The 20,430-nt window shown below is 36.0% G+C and overlaps 2 protein-coding genes across 2 annotated transcripts in view; both read left to right on the forward strand.

Annotated features, from left to right (window-relative positions):
- Nucleotides 1–9,803, forward strand: part of yaf2 (YY1 associated factor 2) — a 33,069-nt gene extending 23,266 nt beyond the window's left edge. The window contains exons 3-4 of the mRNA XM_088923809.1: nt 5,025–5,177; nt 8,618–9,803. Of these exons, the coding sequence (XP_088779935.1) occupies nt 5,025–5,177; nt 8,618–8,855 (391 nt within the window). The 3' untranslated portion in view covers nt 8,856–9,803. The remainder of the gene's footprint in view (nt 1–5,024; nt 5,178–8,617) is intronic.
- Nucleotides 9,804–13,996: 4,193 nt separating this feature from the next.
- The window catches only part of LOC148829509 (glucoside xylosyltransferase 1-like), a 37,106-nt gene continuing 30,672 nt past the window's right edge, over nt 13,997–20,430 (forward strand). The window contains exon 1 of the mRNA XM_088924359.1: nt 13,997–14,168. Within this exon, the coding sequence (XP_088780485.1) occupies nt 14,131–14,168 (38 nt within the window). The 5' untranslated portion in view covers nt 13,997–14,130. The remainder of the gene's footprint in view (nt 14,169–20,430) is intronic.

The following is a 20,430-nucleotide window of genomic DNA, read 5'->3' on the forward strand; positions in this document are numbered from 1 at the left end:
CTCTGCTGAAGATAAGCAGGTGTTCACCATAAAAAAAGCATCATATAATTAAAATGTTGTGTTTTTCCCAATTTATTTTAGCATGTAATTCAGTCTGCCAGCGTCAAGAAGTTGTACTAGCCTTGTATCAAGCCATGTAATGTGTACTCATTAAAAGATCATTCTGTTCTGCAGTTGAATTAGCCCCTTTCCATTGCTTCAAAGTATGTAATTATCAAGTGGATTAAAAGCGATGTAAATAGCTACAGGCGTTTATTTAACCTTTACATTCTTGTGAATATCCACATTAAAACAGTATTGTATAGGTTTATTGTTTCATCCAAAAAGTATGCCAGGTAGACTGTTATTTCAGGCTGAAAGAAAAACACTTCTTTCAGCACCAATAGAGCTTGTAACAGACAAATGTCTTTCTGCCTTCCTTGTTAAATTGTGAAATAGTTCTGCGTTTATCCAAAGTACTTTCAAATAAATTGCACTCTAGTTTAATTTGTATTCTTTTGTATCATTCTTTTGTATTTACTTGTATTCTTACATTTCTGATTTACAAAAAGCATCACACCCTGATAGAATGTAACAGGAGGATTTCTGCATCCAATGAACACAAATACTGATGGATGAAAAAGTTGAATAAAACATGGTTTATTATTCAATTTTTCTGAAATCCAGTGGAAAGATTTTACAATTTGTTGTGACCAGACATACAGCTCTGGCCTGTGTCTGGCATGTATTAAATTTGTGATTGTATTATTGGATGGTATATTACATATGAGGATGATTTATTATAGGCTTTCTAATCAATTTAGCAGATTCTCCATTCCATATCATTTTTATGTGTTCTAGATGTCAGATGCTGTTTATTTCCTTTCAGTCATGGCCCAAAGATAAACTGCAGGTTGTACAAAATAATAAACAATCATCCATGTATTTCTATATGAGGTCACTTCGGTCATTACTGGAATAGGAGAACTCAAAGGAAAGCCATGTTGTTGCTGTAAGTGGTGTTGGAGGAGTAATAAGTGGCACTCTTCCTTCTTGACCAGTATTTCCAAACCAATACCCCAGTATGGTAACTTGAGACAATGTGATACATGAGGTGCTGAGATCTTAAACCCAGGTATCCTGGTTTATTTCTATATTTCCACTTTGGACACCAGAATTTGTTCTGCCTGTCAGTTCTACTAGTAATTTCTCACTGCTGGCACATAATGGCCACCTCAAGTCACTCTGGTGGTAAAAGTAAGGTGCTGCATTTATGTGGTTGTTGAAGTGGGTACATTCCAAGCTCTTTGGGTTCCTTTGAGATGAAAAGGGCTATATAAATGCAACTTTTTATTTTTGATATATATGGGTCATCTATTTTTATCTTTCTTAAGGTATTCATTAGATTGCGGTTATTCCTTTGATGGATGTACAGTTTCCATGAAATTGTGTTTTTTCTAATGTGGCAGCTTAATTGATTGAATGATTACTGTTGAAATTAAGCCTGTTTCCACCTCTTTTTCAGATAAAAAGTAATGTGTACTGTGTGTACCTTGCCTCTTTATATAATATATTTTTTTAATTGATACCCCACAACCTAGAAAACAATACATTTATAGTCCCACTTTCTGTTAAGGGAAGGGTGATATTTAGGTTATCATTTGACTCCTGTCTCAGTCAGACATTTAGCTAGCATATGTGTGCATATCACCTCAGTATTGGAATATGAGAATCATATGAAGTAAACTGCTCTGTGGTAAAAGATTTGATAAGTTGAATTTGAGTAATTGTGTTGAATATCTGAAAATGTCCAAATCATTGCCAAAATAAAAATAATGGGGATGAGGCATTTTAGGATCTCATTTCTCAGTCTATAATGTTTTTTAAATGTTATATTGCTCAATGAGTAAAATATAATGTAAAAATTGTAAGGAAACCAGCAAGTCTATTGAAGCTGCTTGTACAGTAGCTGAGATAAGCAAAGACCAAGTGAATTCATGAATGAATAGAAGAACAAGAATAATGCAGAACAAAACAACCCATTTAGATCACCTTTCCTCACCGTTTTGTGTTATACAGTGATAAAGGTTCACTAAAGAGTGAAATATAAAGATAAATACTTTGATGAAAATGTTTTTTGGCCATTAGTTAGAATAAAAGATTTGTCATTTGTGTTTGGCATTCCTATTAGCTGGCCTTATTTATGCAGAAGCATTCTGCATTACAGTATTTTTCAGTGCTTAAAATTGATTAAATTTGAGTTTTGTTCTATATCCATTTTCAGCTTCTATTTTTCATTTTTCTTTATTACAGGATCCATTCAAAGACTGATATTAGCTTATGATGGTAATAAATATTAAAAAATCACACCTTTCCTAATGTGGGAGTTCATCTCACAGCACTATCTGAGAAAGCAGTCATTGACTACTAACAAGAGATCAGCACTGAAGCATTTTCTGTTTGTCTGCCATTTGCTCTTCTAGGTCTTTTATTATATTTCTCTGCATTTGGCCTATTATTTTTTTTTCTGTGTTTTCAGTCCACATTAGTTGAAATGTACAGCTTTTGGTGCAGTCTGTGTCAGAGGCCTGTAGGGCTCATCTGTTTAATGTCAGCTGGAAAACAGGGCAGTGTGTACAAAAAGGGAGTGATTGGATTGAAAGATCACTTCCAGGGGCGATTTCTGCTACATGTTCATACTATGGCAGGAGAACAGATGGGTCTTTTAGTAGCGCAGTTTACACTAATGAATTTTTATAAAGTTACATTTTTGCCAGACATCCACTGGACGAATTCCAAGCTTCTGAGAATACTGGAGCTATCGTCAAGATCTATTGTTTTTTGGGCTTCTTTATGAGTCAAGGCCAGAAAATAGAAAGATAATACTGTTGGATGGTAAACTATAAATCATAACATGGTTACCTACATTTTATTTTGTGATGTGCTTCTCAGCCTCTTCACTTTAATGATACAGGATAGTGATGTTTGCTATGAGATTGAGTAGACGTTGAGTGCAGAAATAGACCAATAACAGTGACTTACAGTAACCTTGTGTTATGCACCTACACTAAATGAATTATTTTACCTTTTTAAGGCTCCACTTTGCATGAGATTCTTTTTGACCTGGGTATAAACTCATAACATCCCTATGTATGCCTTTCATTTTTATGTGCTTGTAGATGCAGGTTACTGAGCTCTTGAAAAGATGCATGTCGAGGTCTTGAAAATGTTCTTAATTTTCAGTTTTGTTTTAGTGTTTAGTTTAATTATTTACAGTTTTGCGATACTGTCTATGCAAAATATATTTAAAATTATATTTTAACCTGCAGAAACTGATGAGCTTGTAAGTCTTTCAGTTGATATATTGCTTTTGTGTTGAATTTTGAAGATGTGAAATATTTGTGGTGCTTTAGCTTTTTATGTATAAAATCTTTCTGCATTCATATCACCCTCAATATTATACATTTTCAGTATTCCAGAAAAATGCAGTCTTTGATTTTACTTTTGATTGTCTTTTTTTTGTCATCTGTACTTTGGTGGAAGCTTTCTGTGAAACTGCAATATGTATACATATAAATTGAGCAATTAATTAAAGATGATTGAGCAATAATCTTTAATTGAAAAACATAGGCTGTACATTTTAATATGCATGTTTCTGGGTATATCTTTCACTTGCACAATGTGGAGCAGTTGAAGGGCTGAATCTGTAAAGATATCTCTCACTCTTAAGGTCCTTGCTTCCTGTGATAATTTTTGCACATGAGGGAAAATTATTACACTGTCTGTTGAATTTGAAGTGACATCTTAATTTGGACTGGTATAAAAATCAGTCAGGTCAGATGAAAATCTCATATTAATATAGAACTTAAACTTAACATCATGAAAAGGTTGCCTACCTTAAAAAGTAATAACTTGTGCTATCAAGAACTGTAATGAATTTGTGCCTAAATATATTTATGCAAAAATTGAATCCGAAGCAACATAAAGTAATTTAAATTTTTTAAATGAAAGGGAAGATTAGTGTTTTGTTATTGGATTATACGTTTGGGGTTGGTATTTCTATTTCATGTGAATAATGTTTTATTGTTCCAATTTTTTTATCACAGACTCAGTGGCTAATGCTGTTTATATATCTACCAATGGTGGTATGTTCTTTAGAGAGTTGTCAGTGTTTTGTCATGGGAAGCAGGCTCTTGAGTATAGATTTTAAATGGAAAAATGTAGAGTATAATTCATGCAGAATTGTTTACTTGCTTAGTAGATGCCATTTTTTTACTAAATGCCTGATCCAATGACTTACAATATAAAGGATGTCCATTACTTGCTAATACAAGAACAAATAGCATGGCCTAATATTTAAATTAGATTAATCTTTAGTAAATTAATAATTGCCATTCCAAGTCATTGTCCACTCTTCAGTTACCTGCATAGTTATAATATGCATCCTGAAACTCCCAACAACAAATATCTGAAAATAGAACACTTCAATGTGTAGATACCCTAATAACTATTTTCAAGCTTGTTGTATTGCATATTCTCTTCAAAAGGTGGACAGAGTGCTTACGTGATGCATCTTAATATCAAATGACATTAAGGATTCTCAAACTATACTTTAAATGCTCTATTTTTCTTGTTTAAAGCTTTATTAATTCCCCAAAATGAACAGTCTATATTTCTGTGTGTAAGGTCTCAAACATAAATGTTTTATTGCTGCCATTAGATAAATTCTATTTAATACATGTATGCGCTAAGCAAGCCTTTTGAAGTAGTGAAACAGTGTAATGAATAAACAGTTTTAAGTGCTAAGTTGTTAAAATTTCTATGTCATTGGCTCTGTTCTAAAGACATCTGAAATTAATGCCTGTTTTAAATAAATAAGATCACAATTTTTCATGCACACACCTTAATGCAGGTTGTAATTGTTCACTGTTTGGTTTGTGATTATTTTGTAAATATTACAAAATATAGTGTCCTTTAATGGTGTGCTTTTTTGGTTTTTGTACGGTTATCCTCTATAACGCTTTTGTACCCTTTTGCTATTACAGGAAACCGCGGCCAGTTTCCCAGCTGGTTGCACAACAAGTAACTCAGCAGTTTGCTTCCCCAACACAACCAAAGAAAGAGAAAAAAGACAAAGCAGAAAAAGAAAAAAATGAAAAGGAAACAACACTCAAAAAAAACGGTCACAAGAAAATGAGGTAAGGTTGAAGTACAGGAGTTGTGATGGACAGATATGATCAGATTTGAAAGAAATGTTTATTCTGGGACTCTATTTAAGGAGGAATAATTTTGTTCTGGTTCCCCCTACCTTGTGCAAGTGATCAAAACCCACATAATGTGAGTGAGGTCAGCAGTCATGGACTCTGGGATTGCTTTAATTTGACAAAAGATGGTTTACAAATGTTAGAGGGTTTCATAGTCCAATAATTGGCCAGGAAATTCCATGGTACCATCTTCGTTGTACAGAGTTACAATAGAAAATGAAAACTACCCATCTTGGGATAGATGGCTGCTGACATCGATAAGCAAGTGTCCATCCTGTATTATCTTAATGTGTCAGGCACAGAGTGCTGCTCCTATAAAGGATGGCATTTAAGTTTGAATCTCACCTTCTGCAATGAAAGGCACTCTGTGGTTTAAAGTTCATTAAATTGAAATTCCTGAACCGGAAGTTGTTTTCGCTTGTCAGTGAGGACAATCCTTTATGCCCGCGAATATATCGAGTTGCTTTCCTTTGGCCTGATTCCAGCACACCAATATCTTTTTTTTGTAATGTGATGACCATAATTGTACTTAATAAATTGTAAAAACTCACTTTTTAAAAGGTTTTATGCCTTTTAAAAACTAAATCAAATAATTTGTTTTGTATAAATGTTTAGAAAAAAAACTAAGGCCCTCTTGAAAACAGCTACTGTCTATTTTTGAGAATAAAGTTCTTCATGCCAGTATTAATAATCATGAAACAAATTGTAGTAATTGTGTTTCAAAATATTAGTATCTTAATATATCACACTGGATGTTTTTCAGCTTATTTTATTATATAGCCCATAAATACATAATATAACTACAAAACTTTTAGATAGGGTCTTGGGTAGGAAGATTTGATTTGTAGTACTTGAATAAATAATAGGTAATATCCAAAGGTAAAGAAATGTAGGAAAAGAACCCTTTACATTGTTGTTATGCACTCAAGGAAGAAATAACTATACTTAATAGCTGTGTAAAGAAGTAGTCACTGGCCCTGTCTTTGGTGTATTTTGGGAAGGAGTAGTGAAATCCCTGGGAAGGTTATAGACTGGTAAGAAGGAAAAGTAGTTTAACCATCCGAAGGAAGATATAAGGACCTCTGGGGAATAAATATTCTCCAGTACAGCAGAAGAAGGAATACTTGTGGCAGAATATATATATATATTAGTATGGAACAATGAGGTAGAAGTTTCATTACTTGCCAAACAAAACAAAAACCTTGCATATGACAGCCACAAGGAAATGCGCATGACCGATTGTTTTCAGATCTTAGTTGAGGTCTTAGAATCCACACAACCAATGCAGTTTGGATACCTTTGGCATGGTCTTTGACAGTTTGGTAAGCTCATCAAACCTCTTTATCATTTCGGATTTATGTCAGATATATCTTGTCAAGATGATGATATCCTCATATCATCTCCGTAACATTGACCTTTTCTGTCTCAAGCACTTCCTGAGAACCTGTTCCTACAATTTTGTTTTGTAGATGTTTACTACTATAATGTACTGTTTATTGGTGCTTTTAAGAACACTGTCAACTATCAAAATACTTCTGCGTGTTCTAGCAGCTGAGTTTTTAATTATAAGCAATTTCAGGACCCACTTATTTAAAAAAAAACATTATAACCCTAATAAACCTGCCGAGGTGCAATGCTCCATCTTAGTAGTTCTGCTCTTTAAATTCTGTCTTACCAAGTGTCCCCAGGACAAGACTACATACACTGAATAATAGAGCTTTCCACAGAAATTTCCATATACTGTGGAATGCTGTGCCCAACACTTTATGAGCCTCCCTGTCTGAATTTTCAAAGCCATTTTAAAAATATAATATGAATAATAAAATACATAAATCATGTTTTTCTGTCTCAGCATGTTATTTCTATCAATGTACTGCCAGATCACTCTGCAACTCCCAACTGGCAACCCACTGTAGCTAAGCAGGTGTGAGCCTGGTCAGTACCTGGATGAGAGACCTCCTGGGAAAAAAATAAGGTTGCTGCTGGAAGAGGTGTTAGTGGGGGCAGCAGGGGGCAGCAGGGGGCGCTCACCCTGTGGTCCATGTGGGTCCTAATGCCCCAGTATAGTGACAGGGACACTATACTGTAAACAGGCGCCGTCTTTCAGGTGAGACGTAAAACCGAGGTCCTGACTCTCTGTGGATTAAAAATCCCAGGGCGTTTCTTGAAAAGAGTAGGGGTGTAACCCCGGCGTGCTGGCCAGATTTCCTAATTTGAGGTGGTAAACTTCACTTTTTTTCAAGGTAAAATCCTAACTTTATTATAGTATTTATTATTGTAGCACCCTCGCCTGGTGTCTTGGTGGAAGAACACCCGGATAATTAGTATGCGCATCGGTGCAGGCTGGGAACCACTGTCAGGAGATGGTCTTAGGGCCCGCAGGCTGACCCCTAGCTAACCTTAGCTATGTAGTGTTTTTTTAGGAAATTGTACTTGGTTGGTTGATGTTTACCCCTGTTTTCTTCTCAAGACCTGTATCCACCCTAACTTGTGTACGTGTTCCCTTTGCTGCCCTTGTGTGTTTAAGTTTTGTTCAAGGGGTTTATGGTCTCAGGTAACAGGTAACAGGCTGATGGAGGCCTGTAATAAAGAGTGTGTGTGCTTTCTAAGTGTCTTGTTGTTGCCCACATGAACCGTTCCATAAAAATGCTACACTATGAATTTGAGGTGTTTAAACTGTGTAGACATTTTATTTAGGATAACTAATAAATTTGGTAAAGCTTTGGTTAGGCATTTGGTTAGGTTTTGAATGGTCTGCCCCTAACCCCATTTTTCCCATAAACCCTGTAATTTTTATTGTGCGGTTTTGCATAACGAGAGGTTTTACAGGAAGGCGCCTATCGCATTAAAGCAGAGATGCCTGCATTTAAAATAATTTTATTCATTATGAAGTTATGGTTTTTCTTTGCCAATTGAATCAAAATTTCTGTTTAAATGTTTTTGTTAAAGTTTTTTTTTCAAGCTAACCTGAAGGAATCAAAGGCACCATGCATCTTCCACAATGTCAGTCAATGCTATAAAGTGTATTTGTGACTGTCAAGTTTGGTTTTTGGAAAGATAGAACCTCCCCTTGTGCACTGCCTTGTGTAGGTTTATTACAACCCACAGGAAATGCTGTTGCTCATCAAGCACGGGGACCCATAACTAACTATATTCTACCCTGTGATGTTCAGTCGTTTTACCGCAGCCATTGGGACCTGGTGACTGCTAGGTTAACGCTTGTTTCATACTTTTGCTTTAATTTTGAAAGGTTTGCCACTGGAGCTATCAGTGATAACTAAATATTTAATTTTCAGCCTCTGCATTTTTTCTTTCTCCATGACAGATGTCGGAATACTAATTTTTGACTGTTTTTTTCTGCTTTGCAACTGCAGGCCAAGATTAAAAAACGTGGACAGAAGCAGTGCACAGCACTTGGAAGTCACAGTAGGAGATCTGACTGTTATTATTACAGACTTTAAGGAGAAAACAAAGTCCACACCAACTTCCAGCGCTACATCTGCTGACCAGCACAGTCAAAGTGGGTCCAGTTCTGATAACACTGAAAGAGGAATCTCCAGGTCGTCCTCACCTCGGGGAGAAGGATCATCAGTAAACGGAGAATCCCACTAAACCTCATTCTCACACCCTTCCCCACCACCACCCCCCACAAGCCCCTCTTAAGTTTCTTAGTGGTCTGGAACAGATGTAAAACTTACACCAAGATGTACAAGTTCAAATTTTAATCGAGATACACCCCAGTTTCATGACATGCAGGCATGATGGTTTGCATTTTGGAAGTCTTCCAGAATGTCCTTAGCACTGGTCAATTTTTGGTCCTTGGACAAAGATGGAGCATTGAGTGCACTTTTAAAATAAATACTGTAAAGATGTCTTTCAGCCTTGGCTAAGTATACAGCAAAAAATAATTTGTCCTATATTCCTGAAAGGTACAAAACTTTACAGTGCCATGTTAATGTGGTAGTATTTTACTTCAAATCAGTGTTACATTGTCAATATACACTTAAATTTGTGAATTTCTGTCCCTTTCCACAGTGGATTCTATCATGGCATGAAATGGATAAAAGTGTTAAGGAAATGTTCCAGATTGTTGATGATGCATTACGGGAGAAAATGGGAAGCAGCTATATTTCTAAGTGTACAGTAACATTGATAAAACAGATTAGCTGTAATAGCAACAGAGCTTTCTTCTCAGTGGCTTAATGCACCTGCTGGTACTTGGTGTGGTTTAATGGGAAAATGTTCTTTTAAAAAAAACATTTGTATACAGTTTTGCCAACGTTTTACAGCACGATATTCTAATAGATCATATCACTGTTATGTTGCGGTTTTACCAAACTGTGCTGTTATATGTATATGAACATCTCAGTTAATTACATGGTTTTACTGTCAGAACAAAAAAATTTATAAGTAAAAGAATGAAATGATGAATTCATTGTTTAGAGATTGATCTATCTCGATCTGCTTCTCATTCATTTTATATTATAGATGCTAGCTTGTCATTATTTAGAGTGGTTTATATTATAGAAATGATCACAAAATAAAATTAAAATTATAGACTCCTTCCTTAGTAAAATGCATCCTAAATATGAAGTTATTACAGTGTCCATATTTTTTTATTTCTTTTTGGATCAGCATTGGACTAATGCACTACACTGTACATTTGAGAGTTGGTTGATAAACATACTTCTTAGGTGTTTAGAAATTTAGCATTAAGGGGTGATGATTTAAAAGTGCTTTCTACAAAACATGTTCTGTCATTTACTCTTGTGAAACTGCATGAATTTCAAAGCTAAAAGAAATGCCATTCATGAGCTTCAAATAGCAAAGAATTTATTGTGATTCACGTTGATCAGTGATTAATATGGGAATTTGGGTGTTTTGAAATTTAAATAATTCCTTGTAGTCTTAAATGTAAGGTCTGTACTGAATGTAATTAAGGTTTTGTTTTTCCCAAAGGAAAAAATGACCTTAATGTACCAATTAACTACTTAATTGCTTTTGAGTAAAATCTTCAAGAGGTGCATATTTTCCTAAATTAAATTTAACTTTAAAGTTGGTGTCATTAGGGAAATTACTTAGATGTCATAGTGTCATGATCATAGGATCTTTTAATTTTCTAGAACAAAGTTTTTAACCTGTTGTAATAACCTTAGTTTTTTATATAGAATTAATACATTTTGTTGTGGCTGTTCTTTTGTAGACCAGCTATTGTTCATGGTTTGGGGATGATTCTTTTGAAATTGCAGCAGTAGTATAACTAATGCATCAATCACAGTGTGTGCTCCTTATCACAGTCAAGAAGGTTTTGAAGCATTTTAAAGTATTTTTAGATAACCAAGTCTTCCTCAAAAGAACATTTAAGAAAGTTTGATGAAAACAGGCACTCCAACCTATTAAAACTCACCATTACTCTATTCACTGATTGTTAATCACCCCAGCATACTATTGTTCTCATCTTGAATATGATCACAGGCTTTTTAAGTCTTGTAAGGGTTTAACACCTTTTCCCCAAGGATACCATATGGTAGTCAACTGACTAAGGATTTCAGCCTATGAAGTCAAAACATATGAAGATTATCTTTTAAAAAAAACAAAAGACCAATTAAAACTGGTTTGCAACCAATACACATTAGTAGTCATAATTATGAAGACACCTGGACATTTCACTGAAATAAAAGTAATCTCAATTAACTGTTGAATAACATGGCTTTTTTTTTGCTTTTCAAAGTACAGTGCAACAAAGGATTCTGCATTTTAATCCATCTTATACTCACCAAAGTATCTAGTTTTGATAGCAGGTTTAGTTACACTTTACATATTGTCACCTGTCTTGATGAGTTTGTCATGTATTAATTGTGATTTTCAGGCATAATAAGGATCGGCTTTTTCTGATGTCGGGGTCATTCCATAATATTTTTAATTTCAAATTGTTCTTCCTTGCTTTCAGGAATTAAGATTAAGTCTTTTTATGTTTAAAGCTATCACCACTTAGGAAAGAAAACCCTTTAGTCTTCCTCAAGTTCAGTCAGGTCCTTTGTAAATACTGTATTTCCTGTTTGTTCATTGTCAGATTTGCTGTATACGTTTTTGGTACAAACTCCAATATGTTAGTTAGGAGCTACACAGCATACTGTCAATCTCCTGCTTGTTCTACTTGAATTTCCAACTGAAGGACCAGTATTTTTTCATCTCTTGATAACACTTTTAATTTTGTTCTTCTAATCAATATTCAGGATTTATTCCCCATTCTTGATTTTTTTTGTCCTCATTTGAACAGGTCTTTGATCTCCAGGTTTGAGCTCCCATTTGAGCTGCAAGTAGACAAACTACTTAGTCTTATCTTTCCCTGCTTTCCTGTTTTTATGTCTACCATCCTTTGTTTGCATGGTTACTACTTTTTCAAGTGGATCTACTCTGTTATAAAAAATATTTATTGGAATGGACTTCAAAAATTACATTTTCTTGTGAACACTATTTATGGATACATGCACACAAAATTACTTTCTTTTGTTACACTCCCACAATTTTCAAGGCTCTTTATTGAGCAGTTAGGTGCCGGTGTAATGTTTACATGGTTCCGTCATTTCTTTACTTATCTAAATGGTAAGAATGAGCAGTATGATGGTGGAGTGTACATTACACAGCGGTAATAGATTTGTAACTCAAAAAAGTTCAAACATACAGTATTCAATATCCTAGTCTTTTGAAAAGGAGAATAAGCATGGTCATAACCCAGTGATTATGTAGTTTTCCTTTTTTATTGGAATTTTGAGTCCCCATAATTTTTACTGGCTTTATAGTTTGACATACATAGTCCTGCTGTATTAAAATGTTTTCCCAAAACACTTCTGCCCCATTCCATCATGTAAATATCAACCTTCAGCTTAAGGCTCCACCATATCCAATAGACCAACCTAGCATGTACTACCATGTTTTATATAATCGGCTGTGTATGTGTTGTCTCGCATAAATAGGATGTTTGTAAATTTATTATGGCACAGTTTGTTTTCTGAATATATATAAATACACATTTTGAGTTAAGGTCACTCAACATCGCCTGAAATTTATTATGCTAGATATTTTTTGGAAGAAAATGAATTGAAAGAAAACATTTGAACATTTTACAGACCTTAAATCTGCTAGATTTACTTCATAGGTAGAGTCCTGTACAGCAAACTGATTGGCGATACCAGATTAGATAAAAATGTAAACATTTCACATCCAGAATCAGAATTTTGTGTGATTTTATGGAACTGCAAAAGATAAAGGCCCTTGTTTTCTGCAGTTGGTAGACTTTAGGCAAACGACGCTCTCCTTACTAATATCCCCACAGTGTAAAGTCCACACTCTTAACATATTCCCTGAGCACTGGGGTCTACTCTTGAGTCTCACAAAGAAGAAGAGGGCACCCTCGAGCAATTCCACTGCTTGTTAGAATGCAGTTTGAGCACTATTATTCAGGTGTCACAGGTTCCAGCAGGCATCATGTCACTGAGTGTACTGAGTGTCACTACAATTTCGCAAGGGGTGGCACATAGTTCTTGGAGTGCAGCTAAAGATGGGGTTGGGATTATTCAGACAGTGTTCTCTGGGTTCCCAGTGACCCCTGCAACATTTGCTGACTTCAAATGCTGTTGACACATCTCTGCTTCAGTCAGCTTTGATCCTCTTGTATGGGGCTAAATTGCCTGTGATGTGTTAACTAATGTGGATGAGTCCAAAGAGTCAGTTCACACTTGTTCTCCCCATGTGTGGTTGCATGTAACTGTTAGCTAAGATTTGCAAACACAAAATTGATTATCTCAAATTGGGTGGGTATGTAGCAGAAAATATATTTGCATCAATCTTTTTTAACAATGTCTAAAAATGGCTGTGTGATAAGAAGACTTAGGAGGGTGATGCAGAAAAACAGAAAGAAACATAATATTCTAAAACAGTATCTTTAAAAACTGCTGGAGAACCACAAAGAGGAATGCTATGACAGTCATACAGAAAATTAATGTTTTGAGAAGCATAGTCCAAAGACCTCAAGACATCTTTTTGAGTGGGGGGGGGGGGGGTGTAATTTTAAGCCTTTTATATCCAGATAAAGGAATTGAAAACATCTACATTTACAATGACAACCTAAAGGGTCTCAATTTATGCGGGATATTAGAGCAATCTAAATCACCTTGCTCAAGGGTACAACACCAGCATCCTATCTGGGATTTGCATCTATGAACTCATCCAGAATCCAGCACCCGAGCTGCAAATCTCCTAGAAAAAGCGACCCTTTCTACTGAAAGATTACAACAAAGTGAAAAAACGTTCTTAAGAAGAGAGTAAAAGCCAGGTCATTGGTTCCATTTACCTTGTGTGTTTTGCCAAATAGCCATGGGGCAGCCGAAGAGGGATTGAATAGTGTGAGTAATAATGAAGGCAATCTTTATCAGTTCTGCAAAAGAGATCAGCACAAGTGCTGCAGTAATTAAGTCACACAACATACTGTCAGAAGAACCTGATTGAGAAGAACAACAGGCAGTGGCCAGTATGCAATTTCATGAGATATGATATTTAATTAGCCCAGTCTTCACTGAACAGACTTCAAAAATGCGACCTTAACCCCAAAAAACGAGATTTAGAATTTTTTGGACTCTAAAAAATGTTAGAAATGGTGAATAAAATTACATACCAGAGATTTTGAGGAAGTAAAAAGATGTTCAGCTTTTCTTATTTGTCATGCTAGTTTCATGTCAGTTAACAGCAAAGGTAATAGCTAATTTCTGTACTAAACATTTTTTGTGAGAGGAAAGAAAACAGGGAACTGAATACTTTTTCACACTCTTAGACCATAATTTTGACAGCTGGGACAATGGATATGGAATGAAGTTCCTCACCAACTCTTATGAAAACCATCCTAGGAATTCCACAAGCCTTCAACAAGTGAGTAGTGACCAATATAAGGATTTGTTATGTAATAAGCAGTTAAAAGAAACATTTCATAATTTCCCTATTTTAGGTTGTTCACTAAACTTGTAATTAAATGTGTGCTTTTTTGCTCATTTTTTTAAATTTGGTTTCCAGACATCCACATTTTTTGTTTTGTTTTGCTTAATTCACTTCAAATCTACTTTCATTTAATAACTTATGTACTGGGATAATATTGATGTCTTTGTGAACAAGCATCCTCTTGAAAAGATGGCTTTTATTAAGGTTCGGTTATCTATTCAGTCACTTATTTTACGAATTACATGTCTAGTTTTTTGTTAATTTGGTCTATAGACACATTCCTGTCATTGGACCCATCACTGATGAGTTTATTTCAGATTATTACTCTGCAAAACAAAACTTTAATATGGTATGACAATAAATATTACTTTCCTTGCATTTTATGTTGTCTAATCAGCTTACAAAATTATTTTCTGCATGTCTAATATCTGCTAGATTTGACTAGTCTTAATTATAAATTATATTCTTTATATTTTATAATATAACTATAAATTAGTAAAAAACATTTATGTAATCATAATTATTAATGTTATAATTATATATCTATGAAAAAGACAATATAAAAAATCTAGAGACTGTAAATAAGTGTAAGTTTTTTAATAAAAATATAAAAACTGTCTACACATCCTACCCTACATCTTCCAAGTGAAAAAAATATTCTAGAAATTTGTAGAAATTAAAATCTGAAATCACTTGGTTGGATAAGTATCTATTGCCCTTGTAACCTTGTATTTAGCTTAGATATAACCAGTCACCTTCAAATGTATACAGCACATTAACTGGCCTCAACCTATATTAAATTGTAGCGAGTCACATCATTTCAGTATAAATTCAGCAGCACCTGTAGGTTTCTCTGCTGGGTGTTGCATTTCAAAGCAAAGACTCACCAAGGAGCTTTCAAAACAACTTATGGACAAAACTGTGGAAAGGCACAGATCAAGGAGTGGGTAAAAAAATTTCAAAGAACTTGAATATCCTTGGGAGCTGACAATTATTAAGAAGCGGAAGTTGTAAAGCACCATCAAGACAATAGATCAGGCCATCTCTCCAAACCTGATCTCTCATCCTAGCGTTAATCCCGCATCAGCAGGGTCCGCTTGTCGGCACGCCCGTCTCCATTTGGTGGTTTGAACCAAATCTTTGAGCTGGCGTTGCCATTAAATACGACACAGAATACTCCAAGCGGCGCGTCGCTACGCCTGCCGTCGGAGTGGGGGAAGGAGAACAAAGTAATGTAGCCAATTCATAGAGGGGGATTATTAGGAGGCATAGGAAATTGGTTACACCCCTACTTTTTTCGAGAAACACCCTGGGATTTTTCTCTCTCCAAACCTGATGACAGAGCAATAAGGAAACTGATCACAGAGGCAACCAAGAGACCAATGGCAACTTTGAAAGAGCTGCAGGCTTTCATGGCAAAGAGTGGTCAAAGTGTGCATGAGAAAACAACATCCCAAGTCCCCACAAATCTGGCGTCTATAGTAGGAAGGGGGCAAAAGCAAAGCATTACTGAAAAAGTACCAGTATTTAGGTATTTAAGTGTGTTTAAGTGAAACTGCAAACAAGTGGCAAAAGGATTTGTAGTCTGCCAAAATTGAACTGCACTTAAAAAAACACTTCTTAAAAGTCTAAAAAACTTTTCTAAAAGAAAAGTGTCATGTTTAATACAAACCCAACAAAACAACACATCACACAAAGAACACAATTCCTACTGTGAAGCATGGTGGTGGCAGCCTCATGTTATGGTTATGGGGTTGTTTCTCATCCACTGGAACTGGGGCATGAGATTGGATCACTTGTCAGGATAGAAGGGAAAATGAATGAAGCAAATGAGAGGAAAGTCTTTGAGGTAAAGGACTGCTGCCCTCTGCAAGAAAGATGAAATGGATGGAAGTTCACATTTCAGCATGGCAGTGACCTGAAGCACACAGGTCACTACACTGTAAAGGCTAAGTAACCTAAATGTCAATTTTTGGGTGGCCCAGTCAAAGTCCCAATCTAAAACTAATGAAAAAAAATGATGCATGACTTAAGAAACTTGGCAGAGCTTGACCATTTTGGAAAGAGGAATAGTCAAGTATTGTTAAATCTAGGTGTGCAAAGTTGGAAGAGACTTATGGCAAAAGACTGCCAAAAGGCTAAAAGTGCTTCCAACAAATACTAACTTGGGGAAGACACTGATCCAGTTAGGATATTTCAATTTTTAATTTTTTTAATATTTGCTTTTTGCCCAATAAAAACTTTTTCAACTTTAAGGAGTGGAGTATGGTATGTAGATAAGAGGGAAAAATACTTATTTAAATGCATGAAATTCTTAAGGCACTGACACCGCAAAATATGAAAAAGTTTGAGGAGATGTAGGCTTTCTATAGGCACTGGAAATGGTGACTCACCACATCTACCCTTTATGGCAACAATCGTTAGGCAATTTTGTCTGGTAGTCCATTGCACAACAAATAATTTTCATATGTTCCTTACAGCAAAAAATACTTTACTTGGGACATATACTTTACTTACTGCAAAAATCCTTTACTTGAGATGCTTATTTGGGAAGTTTCTACCTTTACAGAAAATTAAAATTATTTTGGTAAAAACACTACACTAACACCACCTTCAAAACACAAAGCTTGCTACTACTATAACCTCTGGCCTACTAACTTGCAACTAATAACAATTCACACACACAGTCTTCTAACAGTGCCCAGCATCACACCCTCTATACATTAATGGGAAAATCCTGCATTCAAAAATCAGATTATATATGCAGCCTTCATTTGCCTTCATAATGCTTTTCATAATAATTAATAGAAAGCTGCTTCCTTTTAGTAAGGGACAGAGCAACCTGGAGCCTTTTCTGGAAGTATAGGGCATAAAATGGGACAACACTTGAGCACAAATAGACACTTTAGAGATACCAGTATCTTTATCTTATATCTTTGGAATATAAGAGGAGACCTGAGAAAAATCACATGAATATGGGGAAAACAAACGGACCTAATGCAGAATGCATCCCTGGAATAAGACCTGTGAGGCAGCAGTGCTAATCAGTTCCATCCTACTGTGACAGTCTACTGCATTAAACAATTGTGCATCAATGGAAAATTAAGGTAGGCCAAATGAGAAAGAATAGGTATTGACACAGGAAAAGGGAGTTTGGTGCCTGCTATTCTTTTAATTTGCGCCAGAAGTGCAATTTCTGAAATATAATCAAAAGTGATTAAGAGTTTAATTTAAGGTCTCATGGAAAGGACATGAGAAGACAATGTTTCCTACTCCACAGTGTCTCCACTGCTACATCACTCCATCCATGTCCTACTCCATCATGGTGCGGAGGAAAGTGACACGCATCGGCTCGGCAGTGTCACATTCAGTAGCAGTTTGTTTTTCCTTAAATTCACTCATGTACTGTAAGTACCTACTAGGACTCTTTTTCATTTTTTTCTGAGATCTATGGAAATCCATCTTTAAAGTAGTGTTGTTATTGCCATGTGATTTCTTATAAAGACAACCACTTACTTCGTATAGTATGTACATCTCTCTGTTTTCTAACTGCTTCATCCAATTCAGGGTCACAGGGTAGCCGAAGCAAGCGCAAGCAACAGGTGCAAGGCGGTAGACACCCTGGATGGGATGCCAGTCCACAGCAGGGCACAGACGTTCGCACCAGTTAACCTACCAGTATGTCTTTGGACTGTGGGAGTAAACCCACACGCATGTAGTTGGAACATACAAACTCCACGGAGATAGCACCCCAGGTCTGGAATTGAACCCAGTGCAGCAGCAAGGCAAGCAATCCTATCCACCGCTCCATTATGGCACCCTGTAGTACAGTATGTACAGAACATATGAACATCAGTTTCAGAGGATTTTTTTAAAGAATTACTCAATTTCTAATAATAATAATAATTCCTTACACGTGTATAGTGCTTTTCTGGACACTTCACTCAAAGCGCTTGACAGGTAATGGGGACTCCCCTCCATCACCACCAATGTGCAGCATCCACCTGGCTGATGCGACGGCAGCCAGAACGCTCACCACACACCAGTTATCAGAAGGGAGGAGAACAGAGTGATGAAGCCAATTGATAGATGGGGATTATTAGAAGGCCATGATTAGTAAAGGCCAGGGGGACATTTGGCCAGAACACTGGGGTAAGACCCCTACTATTTTCAAGAAACACCTTGGCATTTTTAATGGCCGTGGAGAGCCAGGATTTTATAATAATAATAAACTTTATTTTATATAGCGCCTTTAAAGGTGGCTTCTCAAAGTGCTTTACAGAATGTCAACAACAATAAATAAGAATACGTAAGATAAAACAATTACAATATAGAGAAGAGACTGAGGATGGTGGTGCTAAAAAAAGCAGAGGGGTGAAGAATGGAAAAGTTATGTAAAGGCTTTTCTAAAGAAGAAGGTTTTGAGTCTGGATTTGAATGAGTTTAGAGAAGGTGACTCTCTGATATCCTTGGGCAGAGAGTTCCAGAGCTTGGGGGCAGAACAGAAGGCCCTGTCACCCATACAATGTTGATGGGCTTAGGGGACAGTAAGGAGACCAGAATTTGAAGAGCGAAGGTTGCGAGGTGGGGAGTAGAGCGATAATAGTTCAGACAAATATTCAGGTGCCAAGCCATGTGAGCCTTATAGGTGAGCAGGAGGATTTTAAAGTCAACATGGAATTTGACAGGGAGCCAGTGCAAGGATTCCAGGATAGGAGTAATGTGATCACTTGCACTAGACCTGGTCAGGATTCTGGCTATTGAATTGTGGACATACTGCAGTTTGTTCAAAGTACTGTAGATTTAGATACCCCAGCGAGTAGACCATTACAGTAGTCAATTCGAGAGAACACAAATGTGTTGATCAGCTTTTCAGCCACAGTTAGTGATAGCATAGGGCGTAGTCGAGTGATATTTCTGAGGTGAAAAAAAGATGTTTTAACAATATGCTGCACATATGGGTTAAATGTTAAGCCAGAATCAAATATCACTCCAAGGTTTTTCAATTTAGACTGAAGCTCAAGTACAGAACCATCTGCAGATAGGGTTACAGGATTGGCTTTACGAAGTTCATGGGGGTGCCAATAAGCATGACTTCTTGGTATTACATCTAATCTGAAATATAGCACCTTTTACCAATATAGTGTCCCCTTCACTATATTTGGGCATTAGGAGCCACACAGAATGTGGGGTAAGTACCCCCTACTGGTCCCACAAACACCTCTTCCAGCAGCAACCTTAGTTTCCCATCCAGGTACTGACCAGGCTCATACCTGCTTAGCTTCAGTGGGTTACCAGTTGTGAGTTACAGGATTATATAGCTGCTGGAGTTCTTTAATCTATTTTTAATAAAGGATCAGACTGGTTGCCCATTTGTTGTAAAGTGTGAGTAAATCTCATTTAGACTGCGCATTGTACTGTATCAAAAACTCAATTGACGTCTTTTGAAGACATCCTTAAAATCACTTTGAGATTAGAGATCAACATGGTACTTGTCAATCAAAAGTGGATGGTTTATTTGCTCCTCTTTGCTTGAATGTTGTGTAATGGTGCTCTGAGTTGCAAGCTTGTGGGTGTTCATCAAAAGGGACATTTATATTGTTACAGGCCAACATCAGGGATATAAAGTTTTTTTTTCTAAATAAAAACAATTATACCTTCGTAAACTTGCTAGTCTTCCAGTTTTCTGCCTGCCCAATTTCAAAATATAGAAAGCATCTGGTAATTTTCAAGTTAATGTTTTGGGCTCTTTAGACCATTTATAACACTAAGAAATCTGTCTGGAATATATTGATATTGTGTTGGCTATAGAATTTGAACTAAACCTGCTTGAAAAATGTTAATAGTTAAAACAGGACATTTTACAGCTTTAAAGTATAAACATGGCAAAAAGATGGCAAAAAGAACGATGTTATACAAGATAAGATTTTGTTGTCCACATATTACTATTATTTAATTGTAATACCATTTCATGTAATACCATGTGCATTAGAAGCAATTTGGAATTCTATTAATCAGTTTTTGAATAACATTTTGCTCCATATTCTGAAGTGAAATGCAGCTGACATGTTCTTTTTAGTTCCCTTTCTAGATGTTCCTATATGTGTTAAACATAGTTCATATCAGGGCTATGTAGAACCCATGAAAGTTGTATAATGCCTTCTTTCTGCTTCCATACTGCTGTCATTTTGGATGT

This window comes from Atractosteus spatula, chromosome 8, assembly GCF_055471065.1.
Source record: "Atractosteus spatula isolate fAtrSpa1 chromosome 8, fAtrSpa1.hap1, whole genome shotgun sequence".
NCBI classification, from domain to species: domain Eukaryota; kingdom Metazoa; phylum Chordata; class Actinopteri; order Semionotiformes; family Lepisosteidae; genus Atractosteus; species Atractosteus spatula.